At 35.7% G+C, this 23,589-nt stretch overlaps 1 protein-coding gene across 1 annotated transcript in view; it reads right to left on the reverse strand.

Annotated features, from left to right (window-relative positions):
* Positions 1 to 23,589, reverse strand: part of ABCA13 (ATP binding cassette subfamily A member 13) — a 183,414-nt gene that overhangs the window by 29,459 nt on the left and 130,366 nt on the right. The window contains exons 49-56 of the mRNA XM_026038381.1: positions 21,050 to 21,104; positions 20,232 to 20,409; positions 17,562 to 17,677; positions 14,223 to 14,379; positions 12,569 to 12,822; positions 11,172 to 11,364; positions 10,094 to 10,203; positions 1,348 to 1,498 (exon numbers count right to left, since the gene is read on the reverse strand). Coding sequence (XP_025894166.1) covers positions 1,348 to 1,498; positions 10,094 to 10,203; positions 11,172 to 11,364; positions 12,569 to 12,822; positions 14,223 to 14,379; positions 17,562 to 17,677; positions 20,232 to 20,409; positions 21,050 to 21,104 — 1,214 coding nt within the window. The remainder of the gene's footprint in view (positions 1 to 1,347; positions 1,499 to 10,093; positions 10,204 to 11,171; positions 11,365 to 12,568; positions 12,823 to 14,222; positions 14,380 to 17,561; positions 17,678 to 20,231; positions 20,410 to 21,049; positions 21,105 to 23,589) is intronic.

The raw sequence follows: 23,589 nt of genomic DNA on the forward strand, positions 1-23,589 counted from the left end.
ACAGTCTCTGCCAGTATGATCAAGGAAAATATATCAAAGATGAGTTAAGAAAATCTAAGCAGATCGCAAGAGGTGTTTTTGCAAGGCAAGAAACTCATGTTCAGCCAGGATCTATTAAGCATGCTGCCCAAAGAAAGGACCAAAAGCTTGGAAGAATCTTTAATCTCCCTCAACCTCTGATCCAGGAACACTCAGCTGATCACCTTAAGAGCAAACACATTCAACACATTGCCTAACATTATGCTGCTATTAGGACAAGATGGAAGCTGACTGTTTTTGAATACTCAGTGATTCACGACAGAAACATCTTTTCCTGGAATAGTACCTAGCTGTTGAAAGCACTAAAAAACCGAAAGAACATCCAGTCTGACACACAGACAAGAACCGACTCTAAACCACTCAGTGGACCATAAAGCAATAGCTAGGATAACGATCACTAGCTAGACTAGAAGAGATTCCAGTTATGTGAGTTCTGGAAAAAGTGACCACAGGAGGAAGGCAGGCAACATTCTAGAAGTGTCAAGGATGATCTAGGCTAATGTATATGCGACCAACTCAGCAGAAATGAGAAATTATGACACTGATTTGAGATCACAATCCAGTTCTCACATGCTAATAAAAATGTAATTAAGCACAGTGGACTGAACTGCTTGAGTATAGGTGACATCAGAAGCTTTCATCTGTAGACACAAACATATTTTACACTCTACCCATATGGGAGAGGTCTGTGTACAACCTCATTTCTGACATTGTCTGAGTGATTAGTTCTTTATGGATAAAGAGCTCAGCCTGTGCCTAGACAGCCTGTAGCAGGCTAAAAGTGTATCACTAAATTAAAGTACTTCCCATATTCCCAGATATTGTAATCATCTATATTAGAAGCTGATAAAGCATTTCCTGACAAGGGTTTGACATGCAAACCTTTGAACAACCTGAGGTCTGGCAAGGCAACTAGAAGGTTTTAGGGACTGCTGTACAACACACTTCCTCGGAGTTAAATCTTGTCTGCTGAAGAAAAGGGATTTTCAGAGGTGCATGACTTGGGACATGGAGTAACCTTGCTCAGTGATACTACATAGTGTGCAAGGAACTCGAGAGCTTATATGCCCAAAATTACACTGTCATTCAAGCAGCTCTCCTGTTCTCAGCAATGTTACTGTGTTTTCAACTGGTGTAACAGGAGGAAACATCTAAACTCTTTAAAAAGAAGTAACAATGAAAAACCTTACTACTAAAGTTCTTAAGAAGAAACACTGGATATTTTCCATTATAAAAGAGTGCAATTGTTTTATAAACTCTATGACTCAGCTTAGCTTCAGTTCTTACAAAAATACCCTGGATAGTTACCTTATGGATATATTGTTTTGGAATTCCACGCAAGGTGCAGTAATAATGAAGATGTTCCCAGCCAGTCAGCAGCTCATCCAGAGCATCTTGCTGTGGGCAGTAGCCAATGAGAATGCCTTCAGAGCTAGCAGACTGTATGTCCATTTCAGACCTGGTTAAAGGAAAAGCAAAAGACTTAAGACATTAAAAAATATAGCCCTGGTTTTCACCCTGGAGATGGAGTCTTTTCAGGGCATTCACCTTCAACTCTAAGGCTTGAATCTTCTCATCTTTTATCACAGTAGTGCCAACATTCTTCCTGTGCCTTTTGTCCCTTTCTCTCTCAGGTTAGTATCACCATCCAGACTTTATTTTTCTATAGGTATGTGCATTGTGGTGAAGAGATCAACACTAAAGGAGGCCAGATCTATGAAAATTATTTCTTACCAGACTTTCCTCCAGGCCTCCAGTGTCTTTGACAGACTTTGCTCTACAGACACATTTCAAAACCACACTGCACACACTGCACTCGATATCAAAGAAACGGTCACAACACAAAGAAATGTCACTGTTTATGCATCTACAAACAGATACACACACACACACACACATCTTCTCTAAAGAGCAAAAGAAAAACAAAACACAGAATGTTAAAGTCTAATGTTTTTAAAAACAATCTTCCCCAAAAACAGAAAATGATTCAGAGATGACTTTGGTCATCCCTTTGTAGTTGTAAAGCTTGGCTAGAAATTGCATTCATTACTAAGAAGCAAACCTGGTTGCAAGGGTATCTCATTACCCATAATCTTATTTATTCCAACATCTACACCAACATTCAAGTGAGGCCAATTTATAGAAAAGACCTGTCAAAAACAAGATAATAAAAAATTCTGAGCTTTGAAAGAAAAAAAAATAAATGTTCTGAATTACAGAATGATTTCACCCTCATGAAAATGTGGTTTCTTTCTGGGTAACAGAAATAAACATATGCTTAATTTAGACAAGAGAAATGTCATTGTCTACTAATACCAGCACTTGTATAAATATAAATATGCATCTCCTATTCCTTAAAAAGAGTCAAGGGTCCAAGTAGAAAAAGAAAATATAAATTCTGTATTTTACATGATGAACAACAATATCAAAATATATTTTAAATGCTGTCAAGAGGTACATTACCATGATGTGATGAACCTTGATGGAGACTAATTAGAATGGGCCTCTGCTCTTAAAGACAAGGATATAAAATTTTAGTACACCTTTGAGGTTTTAGACAATGCCAAGGAAGTTAACTGCCTGTAGACAGTTCTCTACAAAAAGACTTAGCAAAAAATAAAAAGCTTGAGGAGTGGAGGGAGAAGATGCCAGAAGTACACTTCCTCATTAATTTATATCCACTTAGGGGTTCTTTTAAACAAAATTTAGAGATTTTTTTTTCTCCAGTTCATTCTCCAGTCACGCATAAATCAAATTACATGATTTTTTAAAGCCATCTTCGACATAAGGGATGGATTTATTAAGGTAAATTATTTGGAAAATCAGTCAGGAGGAGTAGATATTTTCTTTTATGAACTCTAACATGATGAAACATGTTATATATAGTGGAAAACTACATACACATCCTGCTAAAGACTGAAAGAGATGTCTATATAAATTTTATTACACTGGGAAGATTCAGGCACAGTAATAAGACCTCTTTTTGGTGCAGCAGCTCTCTTCAGAGAAATGAGTCTGGGCTTTTGGTAAAATGCCAAATTAAGTCACAAGAGAACAAATCATATGCAGCGTAATCTCTGCAACATTTACTCAGCATGAAGCCAATAACTGGAGAGATGCATATAATCTGGATTGAGTCCACACCAAGAAGAATAGAAAATAAGCAAGCATTGCTGAGAAAAACCTGACATCTTATTTGGACAGAAATATCTTAGGCAACAGTTACTCAGTTTGCATTAGAAAACAAAATACTTCAGGGTACTGCATGCTAATTGTATGGATATCACGTTAGCATGGGGCCTCATACAAAGCACACAAAATTCTATCCAGAGACCTTCAGCTTCCGTAAAGAAAGAGGATAGCCGGAATGGATTGTTTAATATTCCTTCTCATTTGGTCCTTATTTTGCAACTATATCCATTAGCGCTGACCTTGAACACTTAAGGCTTCCCATTAGTAAAGAAATTCTAATATATTCCCAAATTAATTCATAGAGGTATTTTTCTCCTCGATCTCTAGATAACTGTGCATCTGTTATAAAATAGAAAATCTGATCAGAAGAAAGAAGCCATAGGAAACATATGTAATACAACATCTACTCTTCCCTCAACAGTATCACTGAGCAGATTTCTAAATCAAAAAGACTGGATATAAGCTTTCAGTTACGTTTTTCCAGATCCTAAGGTTTTGCTGAGTACTGAACTGATGAAAGAAAAACACAATATAATTTGAAACTACAGTACATACCTTAGGAAAGAAACCTACACTCATCTCTGAAAATTAATTTTCCTTGGAATTTAGTTAATCTTTCAAATCTAATTTCCAGGTGCATAGGTAAAATGACCTTTTCAATTAATTAGGGTATTATACCAGGGGGAAATAAAAATCTTGTCATGACATGGTTGTTCACTTAAAAAAAATGGATTGCTATTTATTATACTGTTTATATTCTTCCTTCTCTTTAACAAACATCTTAATGTATGATGTTATTGGAATCAAAGTGCAAATACATATTACATTTTCCTCAAAGATTAATTAATATACAGCAACGATATGATTTTTTTTCCCCTCAAGCTAGAGAAAAACAGATGTCTTTTCTGCCCTTTTGTTACCAGCATTTCTCATTAGGCCATTCATGTAAACAATGACAGGAGAAAAAAATATATTTGTTTTATGAATAGAGAGAGAAAGAATATATAATTATACATTCCAAGCTCTCAGTCTTTTTGTCTATAGTAATTGAATAGAGCAGCAGACATAATAAATGCCAGTACAATAGCTAAGAAACATATGCAGGAAGAGAGGCATTTATACTAAAACAGGACATTCTGTCATCACTAAAACACTGTGTAATAAGCTACCTTCAAATTATGTACAGAAGTGGTTACATGTTCTGATCAAGTTAAGACACTGGACTAAAACAGAAGATCAGTCTTCTCCTTCCTAGTGAAGACTTGATTTTTAGACTACATGGTCACACTTAGTCTCTCCATGTAACTTTTCTTGTAAAGCCAAACAACCGCAACTGATGGAATGAACAGAACATGTTCACATGTATGTTAAATTTGTATGTTAAATACAAATTTAAAATTGCAATATTACATTTCTGCTACACTATTTGAAAAGGTCAACAGAATGTTTCTCATCCTTAAGAAAAGTAGCTGAGTCTATCACTTGAAAGATGGAAAATTTTTCATCTCATCCCTTGCCTATATGCTTTTTATAGTCTCCTTTTTATAGAGGGACATTAGTGCAAAGCATTGTGCAAATCCATCCAGGATATAAGACTTCTGTCATACCTGAGCGATCATCTTGCAAAGATTTGGATTATTACAGAAAGAAAATTAGCGTCTTGTAAGGCAAAGTATTCTTAGTAACCTCAGCAGGGATAAGTTTTTGACTCAGAGTTGTTCCTTTATAATCATTTTAAGACCTTTTGTTCAAGCCATTCCTGTTGTGTATTTCAGTGCCCCTGAAATCTGATGCCAGCCATGATAGGGTCACTCCAGTGACAAAGGCTTTGCTGACACTGGGAACAAAACAAAACACTGGAACAATCTTGGACAAAACCTGCTGCTCCTCCTCATGTGGTTGTGCATGTGGATTCTGCGAGGCAGGTTAATATAGAGAATAGATTTGGTCCTTATTTGTTACAGTGGTTACTTGCTACACAGCATAGGCAGCTGTGGCTTGACATTCAGAGGCATCAACTTCCTAGCAACATCTCAGTACTTCCAGTAATATCTGTCTTTTGGCTGTTTTTAAAAATTTGTTTCACTATCGACTCTGCTGCACACTTTTTTTTTCTTTTTTTTCCCCATAAGAGCAGTTAAAATAAAAGCAATGATATATAGGGTACTTAAAATGGCTGCAACAGAGAGAAAAATTGCATTAATCAGTCAAAATGAAATATAAATTTACAAATTGCAAAAGTAGTTAGACATTTCATTGTGCCTATAACTGCACATTCAATTCATTGCATACTAATGCTCAATTAGCATCATAAAAAAATCAAGGTTAAAATTATAATTAATGTAACTATAGCTTAGTTATAATTAAACTAATTATACTGATATACAGTGTAACAACAGTCATCTCAGCCATTATATTGATGCAAATTTATTCTGCCTTTCAAGTAAAGCTATTTAAATTGTACTTTTAATTATTTATCAAGTTGAATATCATAACTTTCAAAAGAGCTCATATTTTAGCTACAGGGAAATATTTTAGTTTCTTACTCTTCTTTAGAAGGAAGTTCTTTGGTGCTATGATTTTGCAGTCCAACAATTGAGATGATTGACTTAATTCAAGTTGAATGGAGAGTTGCTGTAGTGGAGGATCTCTTGCGTAAGAAAGTTGTAATTTCATGGAATATTAATCACATAAGAAAGTGTGCTAAATGCTTTGGGCCGTAGTGGGGCAATCTATTAACAAGGCAAGGCCCACTCTATTTCTTCCTTCATGCACCCCATGGCAAGTGAGACTTTGCTCCAAGTATGAGCTTAAAATCAACTCTGCTCAGAAGACTACAATAAAAATGGCTGCAAAATAGCAGAATGTATCACATCTGCCCACACACATCTGCCTGGAAGTAATTTGTGGCTTACAAAGGTTCACTTTGCATTCAACTTTGCTCTCCTTTCTTGTACCACCGCTTTGGTAATTGTCAGGTTTTGGCATTATATATTTAGTATGGATCTTACTAGAAGCTCTTTGATAGAAAAAGTAACCACATACAGGCTTAATAGATTTCCCCACTAGCTTTCATTTAGACAGCTCAGGTAACTGGTGTCAACGTAGTCATGGCAGCAGAGCGAAGCATAGGCTAATCTGAGCCCATTTGTACCCCCAAAGAGGAACAGCTGCACTTGAGGGAACACAAAAAGCCCTCGAAATGTCAAGCAGACCATGCAGTCAACTATTATACGTACTGATGCTTAAGAACTACTCTTGCATCGGTGTTGTTCAAAAGCCAGCTTCCTAAGGTCTTGGAGCACTATTCTTTATAAATGCAGATAAGCATCTTTTATTACAGCCTTGTTTTGCTAACCATTTTCCTTTTGTGCTTTTAACATTTCTGACCTTTATATTAGAGGAATAGGTGGTACTTCATCATCAGAATTTCATTTCCCCATCTTCCAGAGTACTGTTTCAGCACTGCTTCTTTCAGCAGTCGTTAATACTGGGGTTACAAATGTCCCTAACATGGAGACACAGGCTCTATGTGACAATTATTCTTATGTTTCATCTGGACAGATAAGACACTGACAATGGCAATATTAAGGAGGTATATAAAATAATAAAAACATGACAAAAATCACCTAAGTAACATTTTGCTATTATTTTCACAAGATTGGCTTTGGCTGGTGATATTTTCCTTTTATTTCTTTTATTGAAGGATGTTTATGAGATCACAGTTACAACTAGAATGGGACTGCAAAGAATAGAAGCTGCCTAAAGCCTTTTCTATAGAAGAATATGAAAATTTTAAAAATGCAGTTCTTTGGGAGACAGCTCAACTTGGATACTATAACATGCATTTCCCATTTAAATAGTAATATCTAGAGTTTAAGCCTATACTCCATTTAAAACATTAATTTGTGATGTATTAAAACAAAAAAGCTTAATAAAAACAGATCAGAGTCCTGCCCTTCCCCAAAATAGTATCGTCTATTCCCCAAAAGAGAATGCCAAGAGAATCTGATATGAAGAATTAAATTTGTTTCTAGCACTTAATAAGCATTCTTATTTTGCACTAGTAATGCCCCATCTAACTGAACACAAATAATACTGGAAAACATTATATAATATCTAGCTTTTATGCATTGTGCTAAGCTTTATTTTATTTTTCATAAGAGTAGTCCCAGTTTTCTCTAAGTTTCTTAAGAATAAGTTACTTATTATGAGATCATTATCATTTAATCAATAAAATAAACAAGAAGTTGTGTTGTTTCCGATCAAACTTAATACAGATGGGATCCACATCTAACCTGCTTCCCAAATTAATCAAGAATTGCTATAAGAGGTCTCTCTAAGGAGGCTGTTTCATGGCATAGGCTTCAAATGAAAGAAGTCTAGATCTGCAAACTACCAAGCTGTCTGCATCTGTGACCAGCAACAGTTTCATGATCTTTCTCCTCATTTTTTTGTGCACCAGGAATATTTGCCCTTTGTGCACACTTCTAGAATGAGAAAAGGAGAAGACTTCTTGCCATTCTAGCCCCCTTCCTCCATTTATGTCTCCCATCAAGGTCTAGGTACATATCAATAAACAAAAACAAGTTCTGTAGTGAACATACGCACTTATGTATTCCTCAGAAGCCTTATAGCACTGTCCAGCAAACTAGAGGAATGGAAACAGTTCTTTGACTTTGTGGACTTCCTTTTTTTTTTTTTTTTTTCCCCTCCCTTTTGCTTCTAAATACTGAATTACATGTCCTAAGATTCAGTCACAGTCATTTCATTTTAACAATTGTTCATTAAAACTGTAACAAACAAGTTTTGTTTTGGAGACATCTAAAACTGAGAGGTGTTCAAGACAATTTTTTAAAAAATATTTTTTCATTTCATTGTTTGGGATCTTAATATTTCTCTTTGCTCATGTCCTCTTAAGTAGTAAAAATCTCACAACTGGTAAAAAAGAAAATAGCAACACCTAGAATAGAACAAAATGCATGTAATGTCCAATCCTTTCAGCCTCAAGCATCTTCATATCTTTCACTATCTTACAAAATGTCTTCATTGAAGTGGTGCGCAGATCATAACCACCATCTTTTTTGCATTGAGTTTACAAATCAATTACATTCAAAAAATGTTATTCTACCTTGGATGGGTATTTTTAATAGCAGTTCAACTGTAGAAGGGATCTCCAGGCTTATGGTGTATTTATGCAAATAATTCCACTGGGAAGTGGAAGAATTTTGCCTCTATTGGCAAGCTGTGCTCCTGGAGCACTATAAATCCTTATGTTAGTTTTACTGCTCTGTTCTGAAGCTTATTACTTAGAAGCAGTGGCCAAGATGGGAAAAAAAAAAAAAAAAAAAAAAAAAAATCAACAAAGTCTAAGAAGACCCAGACCTCTTCTTGCTTTAAGGTTGCTCATTTTCCCAAGCTTAGTTACTCTTCAATAGCAGCTCCTATTTGAGAATGCAGCCATTAGAGTGTTCAAGCAGATCAGCAACAAGTTTTGAGAACACAGAAGTATGAATTCAGTATTCACTTATATGCTTATATCTTAAGCCTCTCAGGAAACTTTAAACCTGTAACCTAGATTGACACCATAATACAGAATGATAGCTAACGTTGTCAAGGATATTTTGAACACTCTAGGGTGCCCATCTGTTCTCCTAGCTGTGTTGTCACATTTCTTTACTCATGTGTCACTATATGCACCTCAAACTGTGCTTTCATATTTTGTTTATAAAATATATTATAGATGAGGGAAATAAAAGTAGCACACACTGTGTGCAAGGAAAGTGGATAGCACCTACCTACTACAAACGCTATAAATATTATGTCATTATTTAAACAGAATTAGATATTACTGCATACTCAAACCTATTGTGGAATACGAATAGCAAATTAAATTTGACCTGAGAAAAAAAAATATGTTTAGCCACAAGTACACTACCAATATATCTAAGAAAAAGAAATAGAGCACTTTTTTTGGAATAGTTATTTTAAGGAGCTCTGATAAAATAATTCATGTATTTGGCAAGCATAATGTAATTGCAAGGACTCATTTTTAAAACTCTGTAAGCAGACTTGCTTTCATGTAGATATTAAAGTACTGGGAACTATCTGACCAGATCAGATCATTTGCTCTGTAGGCCTCCAGTAGATTCCCAACAAAGAATGGTGCCATGTTGTACAGATGAAACTATACAAAATCCATAAATGCACGTGTATTTGTCATATGTGGCCGTATAACACTGAATTTCAGTTAAGTTTGGAGCAAATGACCTTCAGCCGTAAATGAAATCAAGTATCTAAGTGTCTGCAGAGCCATATAGCTTACATCTCATCTTATTCTCTTAAGGATCACATTTCCAAAGGAAAATCACTTTAGTGAGTCCTTACAAATGTTTAACAATTTTTGAGAGGCATCTGGGGAGTTGACAGTTGTGTACACATTGCGGGGGGTGCATGTACATGTACATATTTACTTTGATTTGCCTCAAAAATAACTTCACTTCATCTTCAATATTGCTAGGAAGATTAATATGATAATTTTTTAGATTTAATAAGAAAGCCTATTAAGACTATATATATCCTGGTCTTTTTCTACCTAATGGCTTTGTTCTCAACTAAGCTGTCACACAGGATTAAACAGTGCTAAATTGCTTAACCCAATCAGCAACCTTTAAAAAGTTTTGTCCCTTCCCCCTTCTCTGACCCCCCACACCCACACTCCACCCCAAATAATAGCATCATATACATTTTAAAGGCAACAAAAAAAGTTCTTAGAGCATAATATAAGGACTCGAGGCATGCTGATCCTTGTTCCTTGGCATTATCTGTCAGCACTATTCCAATCAAACCTTGTGTTATTTACCCTGTAGGAGTCCTGATAACAGCACGCCCTGCAGATGGGATGATGTCTCCAGTCAGCATCTTAAATGTTGTGCTTTTCCCGGCTCCATTTGTTCCCAGGAGTCCAAAGCACTAACCAGGAACAAGAAGGGGAACAAAAGTGAGGGACTGCTATTTGTTTGCTGCTCTGAAGGAAATATAAGCAATATTGATCCTCCAATGTTTTTTTCCCTTTCTTATTTCCTGTCTGATACCTTTAAGACACTGCATGTAGATATATGTATTAACAAAATGTACATTCCCTTTTCTATATCAAATAAATGCAAGTCTTAATACTTGCTTTATGAACTTTCTTGCAGATAGAAAGGTTTCAATCAGAAGTAGCATCCACGAGGTTACTCCAGTTACCCAACATCTAAACTACAACTGGATGTAAACCCTTAGTGTTTTAGTTTTTCTTACAGTTTGCTATCAGCGGTCAAAAAATAGCCTTCCTTTCCCTATCAATATATTTAAAATAAAAATCTGCATTCCTGTGCTTTGTCAGAAATAATCTACACTTTTATTAAAAAAAAAAAAAAAAAAAATCAAGTCAATGCTCCTCTGGCGTCCTAGGGATTATAAAACTCAGTGTTAGGTTTAGCCTTATTCAAATAGTATATTAGTAAATGATATATTTAAAAAAAAATGATTTCAGCAGATACAAGTTTGCCTTGGGGATAAATTCAGGATTTTGTCCACAGTAACTGACCTAGATGCTTTTGACTTTCTCTTTGGGCACTGAAGCAGTCATGCTACCTATTTTGCTTTTTATGTTAGCTCATAAAACTCTAACTTGGTAAAGAGAAATACCAAGAAAAAAATAGGCCTCTTACACCAAAACAGTCATAAAACAAAAAACAAATCTATCGGCCACTGAGCAGTTGCTTCTTAAATATCATCACAGCTTTCCTTCTGTATGGCTATTGATTTTCAAAAATTACCACAATTGAAAGTGTTCAGCTGCTGTCTTCAGAGCTTTGATTGCAGATATGTTGAATGCGCTTCAACAATTGTTCAAAATCAAACCTCTTTTTGAAAAGAAAAAAAGACTTCTTTACCTCTCCCTTTGGTATTCCCAGGCTGATGTTCTCCACAGCTGCATTCTTCTTATTGAAACCTCCGTAGCACTTCCTGAGGTTGTACAGCAGCAGGAGGTCATTAGCCGTTCTTCCACCAAAGAGTCGCTGTCGCTCCATTTCTACATCAGTATCTTCTGAGGCGCTGACCATGGTGCTAACTGAGCACTGACCCCTACGACAGATGGTGACAACAAATGTCACATGGCAAATTGGACACTGCTGTACTCTGGATAACTGTGTTTTGTTTCCCTGATTGTGATCCCTTAAAGTTCAGTGACCAAATCTCAGCAGAATCCAAAAGAAACAGTAACCGGAAGCATTTTTTTTCTCTGAAATTTCCACTATTTTATATGCCATATTCATATTTCTTTTCTCCCCTTTCTAAAATACAACTACACTCTTCAAAGCAAACATGAATGGTGACATGGGCTAATATTAAATTCTTTTTTTGATGGAGTGGAGTTTAAGTCAGAAATGAAATAATGAAATGGGGAGGTTCTTTCAAAATAGAAGCATGGAAACACAGAACCATCTGGATGAAATAACCTGGAAGCAAACATAACACTTGAATGAACTGAAATAAGCCAATAATAAAGTCTTCTCAAGAAACAATCACTACTTTCTTTTGCAATATACGTTACATAGATATCAAAGTAGAAAAACACTCTGGACCATTTTCAGCATGAAAGTATATCTAAAGCCCTGATGCCATGAAAAGCTGAAAGGAAAGCACTAGCTGAAAGAAAAGCTGCTAGAAAAGCTGAAAGCACAAAGCTCAATCTCCATACAACTTGCAGCAAGTTCTTGGAGGAAACAGAAGACCCACAGGGTTTGATTCAGTCGCTTATTTAGGGTGACTTGACAAGCAGTGCCCATTCGTGAGCAGGCCATCGGTAAATACCCTCCAGGGGAAAAATAGTGCCAAAAGTGAGGCAGACTACACTGTTAATTAAGTTTAGATAAGTTAGTAGCCTGACTACACTGGAGAAAAAAAAAAAAAAAAAAAAAAAAAAAAAAAAAAAAAAAAGTGGTGTGAAGGAAAGCTTTCCAGGACACTACCATCTTTTGGGGTCAGAAACGAAAAAATATCTAAAAATGTAAAATCTAAAACATAATTACACTAGAAATGTTTCCTTTTAGATGAAACCACTGAAGTTAAACTAAAGCCAAATTGCACAGCTTAAAAGTTAATTAAATAATTTCCCTTTCTTCCTCCCAACCCATCTTTTGAAATGTTCTTTCTATGGATACATGACCAAGAAAGGTACATAACATGTAACACAATCTCATTAAAGGAACAAGTGGTTCCATGACCTACTTTGAGAAATTACTAAGTGTCCACTATCAGAGAACACAAATGATTATATACTACACACCTTGTTTTTTGGAGGAGATCCCAATGAAGAAAAATCCGTAAAAGAAGAAGAACTGTTCCTTGAAGGGCCATTTCCACAAAAATCCATCCGAGGAAGTTCATCTCAAATGGGCTCACGTATGAATCTATTCCAAAGCTGCTGGTCAGGTCAAACTTGATCTGATTGTATGAAAGTTCTATCAACCCTTGCCCTAAGCAGAATTGTGGGAATATAATAAATGCCCATTTAAGGGACTCGTAGACATTCTGAAAACTCTGTATTAAGATTCAGTGAACGAAAAAGAAAAAAAAAAAGAAAAAAAAAAAGGAAGGAAAATATTAGTTTCCTCCAACAGTATATTAAGCACACATAAATCTAGATTAAAATTTCATTTGAATATTACTTAAGGTGAACTCTATTTAAGCTCACTGATTTCAACAATGCACATGGTCATCAGTTTTGGGACGGGGATCATTCCTTACTGTATTTTTACAGCAATTAAAAAATATTTATTTTTAGAATGCCTAAAGACATAGGATCCTAATTTTAACTGAGGCTCACAGACATAACAGACATCCAATTTATTTCAGCTACTAAACAACAATGACATCTAATACATAAAATGCTAGTATGGGTTTCCAGCATAGTTATTTTATAAAACATCGTGCTAGAGGGGGAAGTAAAGAAAAATAAAACCATATAAGCAGTTTTATATTTAGGATTTGGTAGTAGAGTAGATGTAACCACAACACCTGTGTGTGGCCTTGTGTCTGTTCCCTGTCACAGAACCAGGAATACTGCCACCATACTAGGCAATGCTGAAGAACTACACTATTCCCCCGCTAACCAATAAATTGGTATCTGACAGAAATTACGTTGTTCTCTACCATGGAAGCTGATCTGCAATACAGAAGCAATATAGAATGATGTGGCCAAGTATTTAATTTTCTGGTGTTAAAATTTTAGTATTTAATGCCAGCCACTTCAAATTACAATCTTAACCCTACTCAGCATCAAATCTGCTTCCAAAGCTGAGTGGCACATATCCTAGATTTGGTTTTGAGACATCTTTTTTTTTTTTTTTTTTTTTTTCCTCATGTTGCATATTCATAGATACACAAACATACATGTTCTGGATCCCTCCTTTTCCATCAGCTTGCTTAATTACCATTATGAATAATTACATGGAGTGAGAATGCACATTTACTATTCATACAAGGCATCACAGATAATAAGAATAAGCAGCTTATCTCTTATGTCAATATTTTTCAAACACATTTCACAATGCATATAATCTATTCATTGGACCAGAACAGCTCCCATTATGTACAAATTACAATTTAATGGTCTGGAAAAGTGTCAAAGTTTCAATTAAAGCTGCTTTTCCACTATTAGGATTCACCTTTTTTTAAAAATGTTTTTTTCTTTTTCTTCTACAAACAAATTAGAATTGCAAACAAACATAGTAGCAAGCAGTACATTATACACAGGCACAGAAAAATCAAACATGTTTAAATTACATGTGTTCTTTATTTGGAAAAAGTCTAGTTTGTGTGTGTACATATATATATGCACAGATGTATATATGCATATATGTATGTATATGTATGTACATATACACATGTGTGTGCATATATACGTCTGAACTAAACATAAAGCTAAAGTTTATACTGACCTGCACTTTAGAAATTACAGCTAACAAACGAGGTAAGAGAGTCACCAGCATCGTGCAAAGGCCAAACACAAAATTTAAGGAGATGTAAGAAATAAAAGCTATATCTGAACTTGAGAAGAATCTGGATACAAGATACATCCACGGTAGAGTTGCATATCTGAAACAAGTTTAAAAAAACACAAAACAAAACAAAGCCTTTTCACAAAAAAATAAGTTTTAGCTTCCAAAAGAGAAAAAGAAACAACCAATCAAAAAAAAAAAAAAAGAAATATAATATAATGTAATGTAAAAATAGAAAGAACAAAGAATACTCCCTATTTCTAAGGTATGAGAGCATTTCCACCGAGAAGGGTGAGCAAATTTCCAATATATTTTTGTGACCAGCTTACCTTATTTTTCTATAGATGCATACATATGAACTATACTATAATCAGCAGACACATTCCATTTTTATGAGCTGCATATTTTTGCTTTCACTCTTCCAGCAAGCTCACAACCCTTATTTCTACATAATCACAAAACCATGCAACTTGCAACAATCCTCTTGCCCAGAGATATAGTTAAGGTTAAAATCAAATATTTGAAAAATAAACCATAGTTGCTGAGCAATCATTTGTTGCAACCATAAATCATTGAACTGGTATAAACACTGCCAGCAAACTGGCAGCTCTGAGAACTGAACTGAGAACTGAATTATGTCATCTGAAATTTATTTAAGCATTATAAATTATCACAGCAGATTACCAGTTAGTGGAGTGTTTGTCATACAAAATGAGTCCAGAGTTGCCACAGAGCACAACAGCAACAGGACAAGAGGTTCCTAGTTACACCATCTTCTGTGCAAATGTTTAAAGGAATAGGGAAGGAATCCTGAGCTCAGTCATATCAGTTGATGCCCATCCAAAATGGAAAGCCATTATTTTCTATCAAGAACAGTTAGATAGTATCTGGGCTAAAATATACCCCAGAAAAATGAGATGAGTGTGCAGTGCCATATGAAGGAAATTAGCTGCCCATTAGTGCCAGACACCCTAGCAGAAAAACCAACAGCATATAGACTTCAAGGAGCACAGGAGTCAGCACTCCCTAATGCATGGCCATAAATATGAGTAGTATTTTTTTTTCATACTACTGATATATCTATACATTATTATTATAATAATTACCAATGTCAGAGAAACTAATCAAAAATCTGTGACTTCAGTGCTTTAAATAGTAGTTTAGCCTATGAACCATAAAAGTCCTTTTTCAGCTCAGTGTTTTGTACTGGATAAACAAATATTTTCATCTGAGAACATCAAAACCTTAGGAAACAAACTTTCCAAACCTGCTGTGAAGTAATATTGATGTTACCCAGAGTTTACAACAACATAAAGATTGCATGACTTGGCTAGGGTCTCAAAGGAAGATTTTAAGAGTATTCAAGGTATTTTTTAGCATCCTAGTGACAGTCTGAATCACACCAACTTTCTTCCCCTCTTGCACATGTTGAAATCACAGCTCTAAATTTTGCTCTGAATTACAACAGTGTAAATACAGGATAAGCCCACCTTAGAAACAGAGCTGAGGAGAGACACATGATTTAAAGTGATGTTACTCCAATATAAACGAAAGGAAAATTTAAGTTGTTCACTTACAGCTGCTAAGGAGAGGGTAAGATTTTTCCAAATATACGGCACTAAAGTTATATGATGTTGAAGCACAGATTTGAAAGTATCTGCCAGCCAAGCGTATGTCCCTTTCTTAACCATTCCTTCCTGACTGCAAAAGTCAGCTTCAACTCTAGCCATAATTTGTTATTTTGGGAAGATCAGAGATACAGCATATTAGACAAAAGTGCTTAAAATACAGCATTATAAAACACTTCTGCTACTACTAAAAGGAAAATAAATGCAGTCTAATTATGAGACTCTAATACTTTTGAAGCACTAGTAAATCTGCTTTGAAGTAGTACACTAGGAACTTGTTGAGTATTCCTTCAAGCATATGCCCTTCTGCCATATTGTTTAACTTTTTTGATATATTTGGGCCATTTCTGCCTTTAGTCTATATCACAGAAGTCACACAAGTATACTCCAAAGAGAAAAATGCAATTTTAAGAGAAAAAAAATGCATTATGGAATGCTGTTAAGTGAGAAATAAAAAATGCACAGTAATCGAGAAAGATGAAATGACCATAACAGGCTTCATCACATTTAATATTTAGTTAGGATGAGCAGTGGGTGAAAGAGGAAGAATGGCACCTCTGAAGTTTACGTACAGATTGTCCTTGAGACCTGTTGCATGACCCCACCAAAGATGTTTAGTGGCATATAAGGCATGGCTCCAAACAAACGAAGGCTAGAAATTAGCAGAATACACCCAGATATTGGCAATTCTGAAACAGCTCTCCAAAGAGAGTCACTGGAGCCATGAAATCTTGACAACAATTTCAAGATATAAACAGGTTTTTACATCATTCATCCAAGATTATTCCTTGGATGGCACATGCCCTGACCTTACAGAAAGTCCCTTTCTATTCTCTTTCCCTGTGATTCCCTAATGAGCACAGTTGTGTTTCATTATCCAAGCGCCTGCCTCTGAGGATACGCAATCCCAACTACGAAGACAGCAACTGTTAGTTGCTTGAGATAGGGAAGAGAATTCTTCAAAATGCTTATCCGTTAATTATTCCTCTTCAGCATTTCACACATCACCGGGGACTGCATACAGTAAGATCATTAGTTAGATTGAGCACAGAGTACACTCATTATATAGACAAACTAGCTCTCTTTTTAACAAGTTTTTTTTTAATAACTTTTTGTCACATAAAACTTGTGAGAAGGTGAGATGAAAGAACTTTTCCAATGTCACAATATCAGCTAAGTCAATTCTTCAACCAGTCCAGAGCTCCAGGTTGGCCAGTCTTCTTACTGGACATACAAGTTCCTGAAGCTCTTCGAACTAAGATTTGCAGAAAGAGGTAAGATGGTACATAAGAAGTGGATGGCAATTCTTTATGATACTCTCCACAGCTGACCACTGAAATCCTGGCCTGATTGCTATTATTTTACCACCTTAGCAGACGGTAACATACAATCAATTTCTGACAGCAAATGATTGTTATACTAGCTGTCTGTTTCCTTCAGACACTTCCAGTATTTTGTGTATAAGGCTCCCTGTTGCTGTGGAGCTTTCAACCTCAGGTTTCAACTTGTTTTCTCACCATCCTTTGTGGAAACATAACCATTTCCAACGACAGAAAATCACACATCCAGCAGCAGGTGCAAACCAAGCCTAAAGATTTTTTGCTTGTTTCTTACAAGCCGTAATGCCATAGTAACATTCCCAGTCACATACCCAAAGAGTGTCAGCAGGAGAACAGTGGCTGCCAAGTTTTCTCGGAAAGTGAAGGCCGATAGCTGGAAGGCAGTAATCACACCAACACACAGGGCAACTGGAACCATGTAGAACAGCTAGAAACACAAGGAAAATGGGCACTTAGCAGGTGAACTTTCCTTATTGGTCTTACTCAATTAGCATAGAAGGACTTTACAACTTAACATTTCCAGATTTGCAGTATAATTACCCTGAAGCTAGGCAGAGGATCACTGATACTGCAGAGTTCACAGTGGCTGTGAAACTGTCCCCCTTACACATAGGTTTACATGTGTAAATGAACCCGACAAATTTAAAAACAATGCATCTTTCTGACTTTCATTTCTATTAACTTTTCCAATACATCTGTTTAACAAGCTAATTCTCCCAGCTAAAGGATTCAGATGCGACTCTCACTCAAAGCCTGAAACTACACTGTGAATACAGAGGTTAGGAACCAGGAGCAGCAGTTTCCTTGATTCGTAGTCATAGGTGATTCTTCAGTCATAGGAGACTATCAAGGATACAATTTCTAAAGAGACTTTAATGAAAGACAGTGCATACAGATGAAGTAAATGACAGCTTCTAGTAGGAACAGACGAAGTATTTAGAAGAGACATAGCCACTAGGCAACATTTAATAAACATTTGGTAATAGGCTCCTGATATAATGTTATTAAAGTACTTATTAGCTGGGAATGAAATTGGTAGAAGGGGTTCATATCCAAGCATTCCAGAGAGATGGGTCCTGCTAACAGGAGGTGAAAGATGGGCAAGATCTGTTTTCTGCTCCCTTCACTCTAACTGCTCTGTGCATTAAAACTGAGCTCTCTCTATAGGGCAGTGACTGCTTCCCTTTCTGAATGCAGTGCCACATCTAACCTTCTAACATAGCCAAGATTGGGATGCAACTGCGATAAAAGTAACAAATGACTATTAACCAAGGTCTGTCTAAATATTCAGAGTATAAAAACCAATGTCCTAATTGTTAAAATTACTCACTTTCATAGTGAAGTGCAATGCAAACCTCAGACTTAACACAGAGGGCATTGCATCTTTGCCAATATGTTTGTTTTTAAAGATTTAAGAAAAGTACAATGGAGCAAAACATAGAGACAAATGTAATATTGTGACCTTGTTCATGGGCTACCTTATTTCACAGATCTAGATTTCAACTTTCTGGAGCTTTTGAAAAACATACACTAAGTCCTGATATGTTTCAACAGACATGGGACTTTTTTTTCTAAGTTTTAGAATTAAATGCTGTTAAAGAGCTAACCCAAATGAGCAGTAAGTTATAAAAGTTTGGAATGCACAAAGTAGAAATGCCAACATAAAAATCCTAATTTTGCTCCTGCAGTGACACAAGATTAATCTACAGAAAATAACTCTATCTGTCATGAAATTTATACATTTTTCTTTTGAGGAACATAGTAATGAACACTAGTCACATGCATAAATACACCAAGAACAGCCAGATTCCTAGGACAGTTGGTTCATAAATCTAATACATTTTCGGTCTAGTAAAGATTACATTATAAATAACACCAGACACAACCTGTAACACTTCATATGCAGAGGGATTTAAAATTTAACATTTTCTATATTCATGTGTTCAAAGTCCCTAAATGATCCTGAGCACAACTAGCATTTAAAGTCTGTTCTTTCTCAGATCATGATTGATCACACAGTATGATGCTGAATTTGTGAGAACATTTTCAAAGGAAGAGATTAACAAAAAATAACAAGGAGCTGACTTTGCTGCGTAAAGAAGAGCTGAATGATGAGGGACCAGGTTCTTACCAAAGCTTCCTGGAATAGTAGCAAAGGGAATACAAGTTTGACTGCCTAGGTAAATAATTTCTGGATAAATGTTCTCTTACTTCAAGCTTCCTCAAGTGTAAAAGTCCTGATTTTCAAGCATGGATGGCTGAAGCTCTAATGTTTCAGATTTAGAATAGTTTGAATGAGAACAGAGTGGTGTGAAAATCGCTGTCCTTTGCATTGCAAGCAAAGTGCAGAAGATTTATGTCCCTCCCCTGTAGCCTGAAATCTTTGGAATAACCAGTTGATTCCACTTTTTCTCTACTGCCTCTGACAGCAGACTCTCAAGCTAAAGTGCCATTTTCTTGAAGAGTTCCTACTACTAAAAACAGTTATTAAGTTTCCAGCACGGAAAGCCTGAGTTCTCTATGAATAGGAGCTTTGTACCTTTCCCAGAAGTGGACAGTCTAACTCAATTTTCTTGCAAACACACTGATACAGCAAGCCTCATCACAAAGGAATTATGCAGAAGTCTTTCGAAAAGAGACATATACATGCACCTTTTGTATATATTAGAGAAATTCCATAGATTGACTTTAAAAAAAAATCACCTTTGCAAAAGAGATTAGAATTTAATGGAATCCAAGTGATATGGGATTTCTTTGGATCATCTGTTTATACAGCTGATGAAAAAATCTGTAACTGACAACCAGCCAGAAAGTCTTATTTCGGTACCCTTCCTTATAAGTCTGAATGGAGAACAATTTCTTGGGATTCAAAATTCAAAATCCTACTTCAGTATTCACTGTGACCATGCTCCTTTGGCTAAGTTGCACCAAACCATTCAAGAGGTCACATCTAGACACATGCTGCCATCCATGGTACATACCATATCACAGAAGAAGTTTGCAAGCCAGTAAGTTTTGTATCCAAGGCCTGTGATGTGCTGCAGGCGTTTTGCGCCAGATACTCTGTCTTTCACTATTGCACTTCCAATGGATGCAGTAAGGATGGAAAAGCCCAACATGATACACAGTGCTACACCACACTGACGAACATTCTCCATTCTAGAGGCAAAAGCCAAGTGGTGCAAAAAAGGAACAAAGGAAAACAAACATGTTCAAATCCAACTCCTTACCAGAAAAACTATTACATTAAAATACACAAAATATGTAATTATTATCAGTTTCTGCAATATAGGTCTTGCCTGAGGAAAAGAACAGACATTTGGACCTCAATCTTGCATGCCAGCACCACATTTGTACACTCTCGGCATCTCATTAGAGAACTGTAACAAGATGATATCTTAATTTACAAGACTATATATTAATTATGGAACACAATCTGTATTTCAAAGTGAGAATAGTAAAGTAGCACTTTTTCCAGTGTTTCCCACTTTGCAGCAAGTTAAAATTTAGAAACATGTCCATCATTTCCAACAATTAATGCACTTGAGAATGACCTGCTCACAAATACTTTCTCAAGGACAGGATACGTATTCTTCTCTACAAAAACATATAAGCATATCTGACACAAACAGTAGATTTGATATATAAACAACATACTGCAGAAAATATTTCATGACTGTAACCCAACTGCACCTCTCAAGTTCCTATATCTATTGCATGCAACATATCTGCTTATTGTAGGCACAGTTTGAACTGCCTGTCCACTGCAGCTCTTTGCTTATTTTAGGAGTTTGCTCACATTTTGTCCTCATCCAGGAAAGTTCCGCCATAGGGCTGGCTATAAAGTGTGATCCCTATGAGAGGAAAAAAAAATTATTAAAGAATAAATATTAGATCAAAGCTTTAAGTTCTAGAGAGCACAATCTTTGAAATTCACATGACAGTTCCCTTCTTTCTGGATTTCCAAGAACACAAGATCTATGTGGAAATAAATCAGGTAAAACAAGCATGGTTGGAGCAGAAATTATGAAAAGCAAAGGGAAAGAAGAAAAAAAAAAGTTGAAGAATAAAAAAGAAATAAGCAGGAAAAAAAAAAGATGAAGAGTTTCAAGAAAGAGAAGCAAAGCAAGATGAAGGGAGCAGGACTAAGAACCAAAGGCAATAGAACTGTTGACATCTCACTTTTGTGGGCACTGTTAAAAGGAAATGAAGCTTCAGTCGAGGTTTTGCCTTGCAGACTATGCACTGAAAACCCTTCAACACAGTGTCAGCAAACTTCTTACTGCCCTTATAAGGACCCTTTCTTGGTCATGATTGACAACTGAAACAACTCTAGACCTTCAAAAGTTGCATCCTCTGTTACCAGCACCAGGATTTGGCTCCATGTTGCCTCTCCTTCATTTCAAAATTAAAAGAACATGAAAATACTGGTTTTTAGATATATTTTTCTTATTCTTTCTTCAAAGAGAGGTGGAATTACCAGCACTCTATAGGATTTATTAGGTGAGAGCACAAATTTGAGCTTATGACTCAAAATGAAGATTTTGCCCGTAAACCAAAGACATCACTAGATTTACAGGTGACCGAACTTGGCTGCTCTCCCCTATTAATCTTTATATTATTTTGTTATCAATGACCACCTGAGTATTTATGACATGCTGCTTCAAACTAGATAGATCTGTTTTGTTCTTTTCATTGGGTAACTGATAAACAAAGGGAAACCAGAACCATTACTAGATATATTCCCATTTAGAAGAGTCACAATTTTGCTTAAGATCAGCATTTGTCATTTTCACAGCAAAACAAAATAAAACAAAACAGCTTTAGCCTCTTGCTAAGCACTGATCAAGTCAGAATAACTACAAAAATATTACTTTTCATACATGACTATGAGACTAAATTGTCTCATAATACTATGAAATTTAGTTTCTTTATGCTTTGGGCTTTAGTATCGCTTGAAACAAAAGACTTACTTATGCAAAATCATAACATTAAGTCTTAAATATTTGCACTCAAGAAAGAAACTGGACTGGTGCTGAGAAATAAACAGAAATGAGAAATGAAATATAACATGCTGTTATATGTCACAAATAATGTAATACAAAATATGAAAATATGACATTATTATTAAATAATAATAAGGATTTTTTTTTCTTCCACCCTCAGGTTCACAAATGAAAGCGTTAGCTTCTCTTACATTTTGCATCTCTCTGTCTGTGCCAGGCATAGCCTTTTGGGAAAACCCCCAACGAAAATTTTTAATAGCCCTGAGCTGAATCCATTTCTGGAACACTGGCCTCATCCATCATCTTATTCTGGTCATTAGCTACAGGGATCACCCATCTAACACCTAAGTGACCCCTTCTCTTGCTGAAACCCCATTACACAAGATGAATGAAAAGACTAAATCCTTAATGAGCAGCTGAATGAGCTTAGCTACCAAGCTGCCTAAGCAAATACCATCTTCTGTTGAGTGATTTTTAGAGTCTGGATGCACCAAAGGCTAATGAACAAATATAATCAGTACTTGGCTTTTCTACATTTTCAGCTGCAGGAGTAGATTCAACTGTGCTAAAATATTGTCTGTAACAAAGATAAAAAAACACAGAACCAAAGGTCGTATTTGTTCATATAGCTAATCTTTCGAGTAAGGAAGGCTACTATTGAAGTTTGGCATTTTATCAGCACTAAAGTCATATTTATTGATTGCACATGGCTGACATTTTGCAAAGAAAAACTCTTCAACTCAATCACCAACAATAGGTAAAAATGCACACCTCACAGATGGAAAATACAGGCCTTTAAATCAAAAATCCAAAAAATATCCAAAGTAGTAATTCCTCTTCTCAAAAGTTGTAATCATTTTCAAGTCAATGGTCATTCAAATGGTGTAGGTGAAACAAAAAATTGCATTCTTGAAAATTCACACACACAAGTGCAATGAATGTTTGCAAAGCTGTTAAATTTCATTGATTAAAACAACATTCTTGTTAAGCTAAACTGAGTCCCAAGTCTTGTCAAAGCATTAAATATACCCAGCTTGCCATCTATTTTTTTTCCTTTTTTTTTTTCCTGGAATTTTATGGTTTCCTGCATTTTCTACGTTATTTCAGCATAACGATTTCTTTTATTTCTCCACCGTTATCCAAATATCACTGGTGAATTTGCATAAAGCCAGCACACTGGCTTATAATTCACAGGAAAAAAATTCCCTTAAACTTAAGGAGAAAGTTGTAAAATATCATCATACAGCAAAGCTAACACAATTGGTATAATTTATTTACTAGCAGATATTTTTTAATAAAAAGATCCTACAGGACACTTGTATAATCCGTTCTT

Source organism: Nothoprocta perdicaria, unplaced genomic scaffold (assembly GCF_003342845.1).
Source record: "Nothoprocta perdicaria isolate Ctin4 unplaced genomic scaffold, notPer1 scaffold_209, whole genome shotgun sequence".
NCBI lineage: Eukaryota > Metazoa > Chordata > Aves > Tinamiformes > Tinamidae > Nothoprocta > Nothoprocta perdicaria.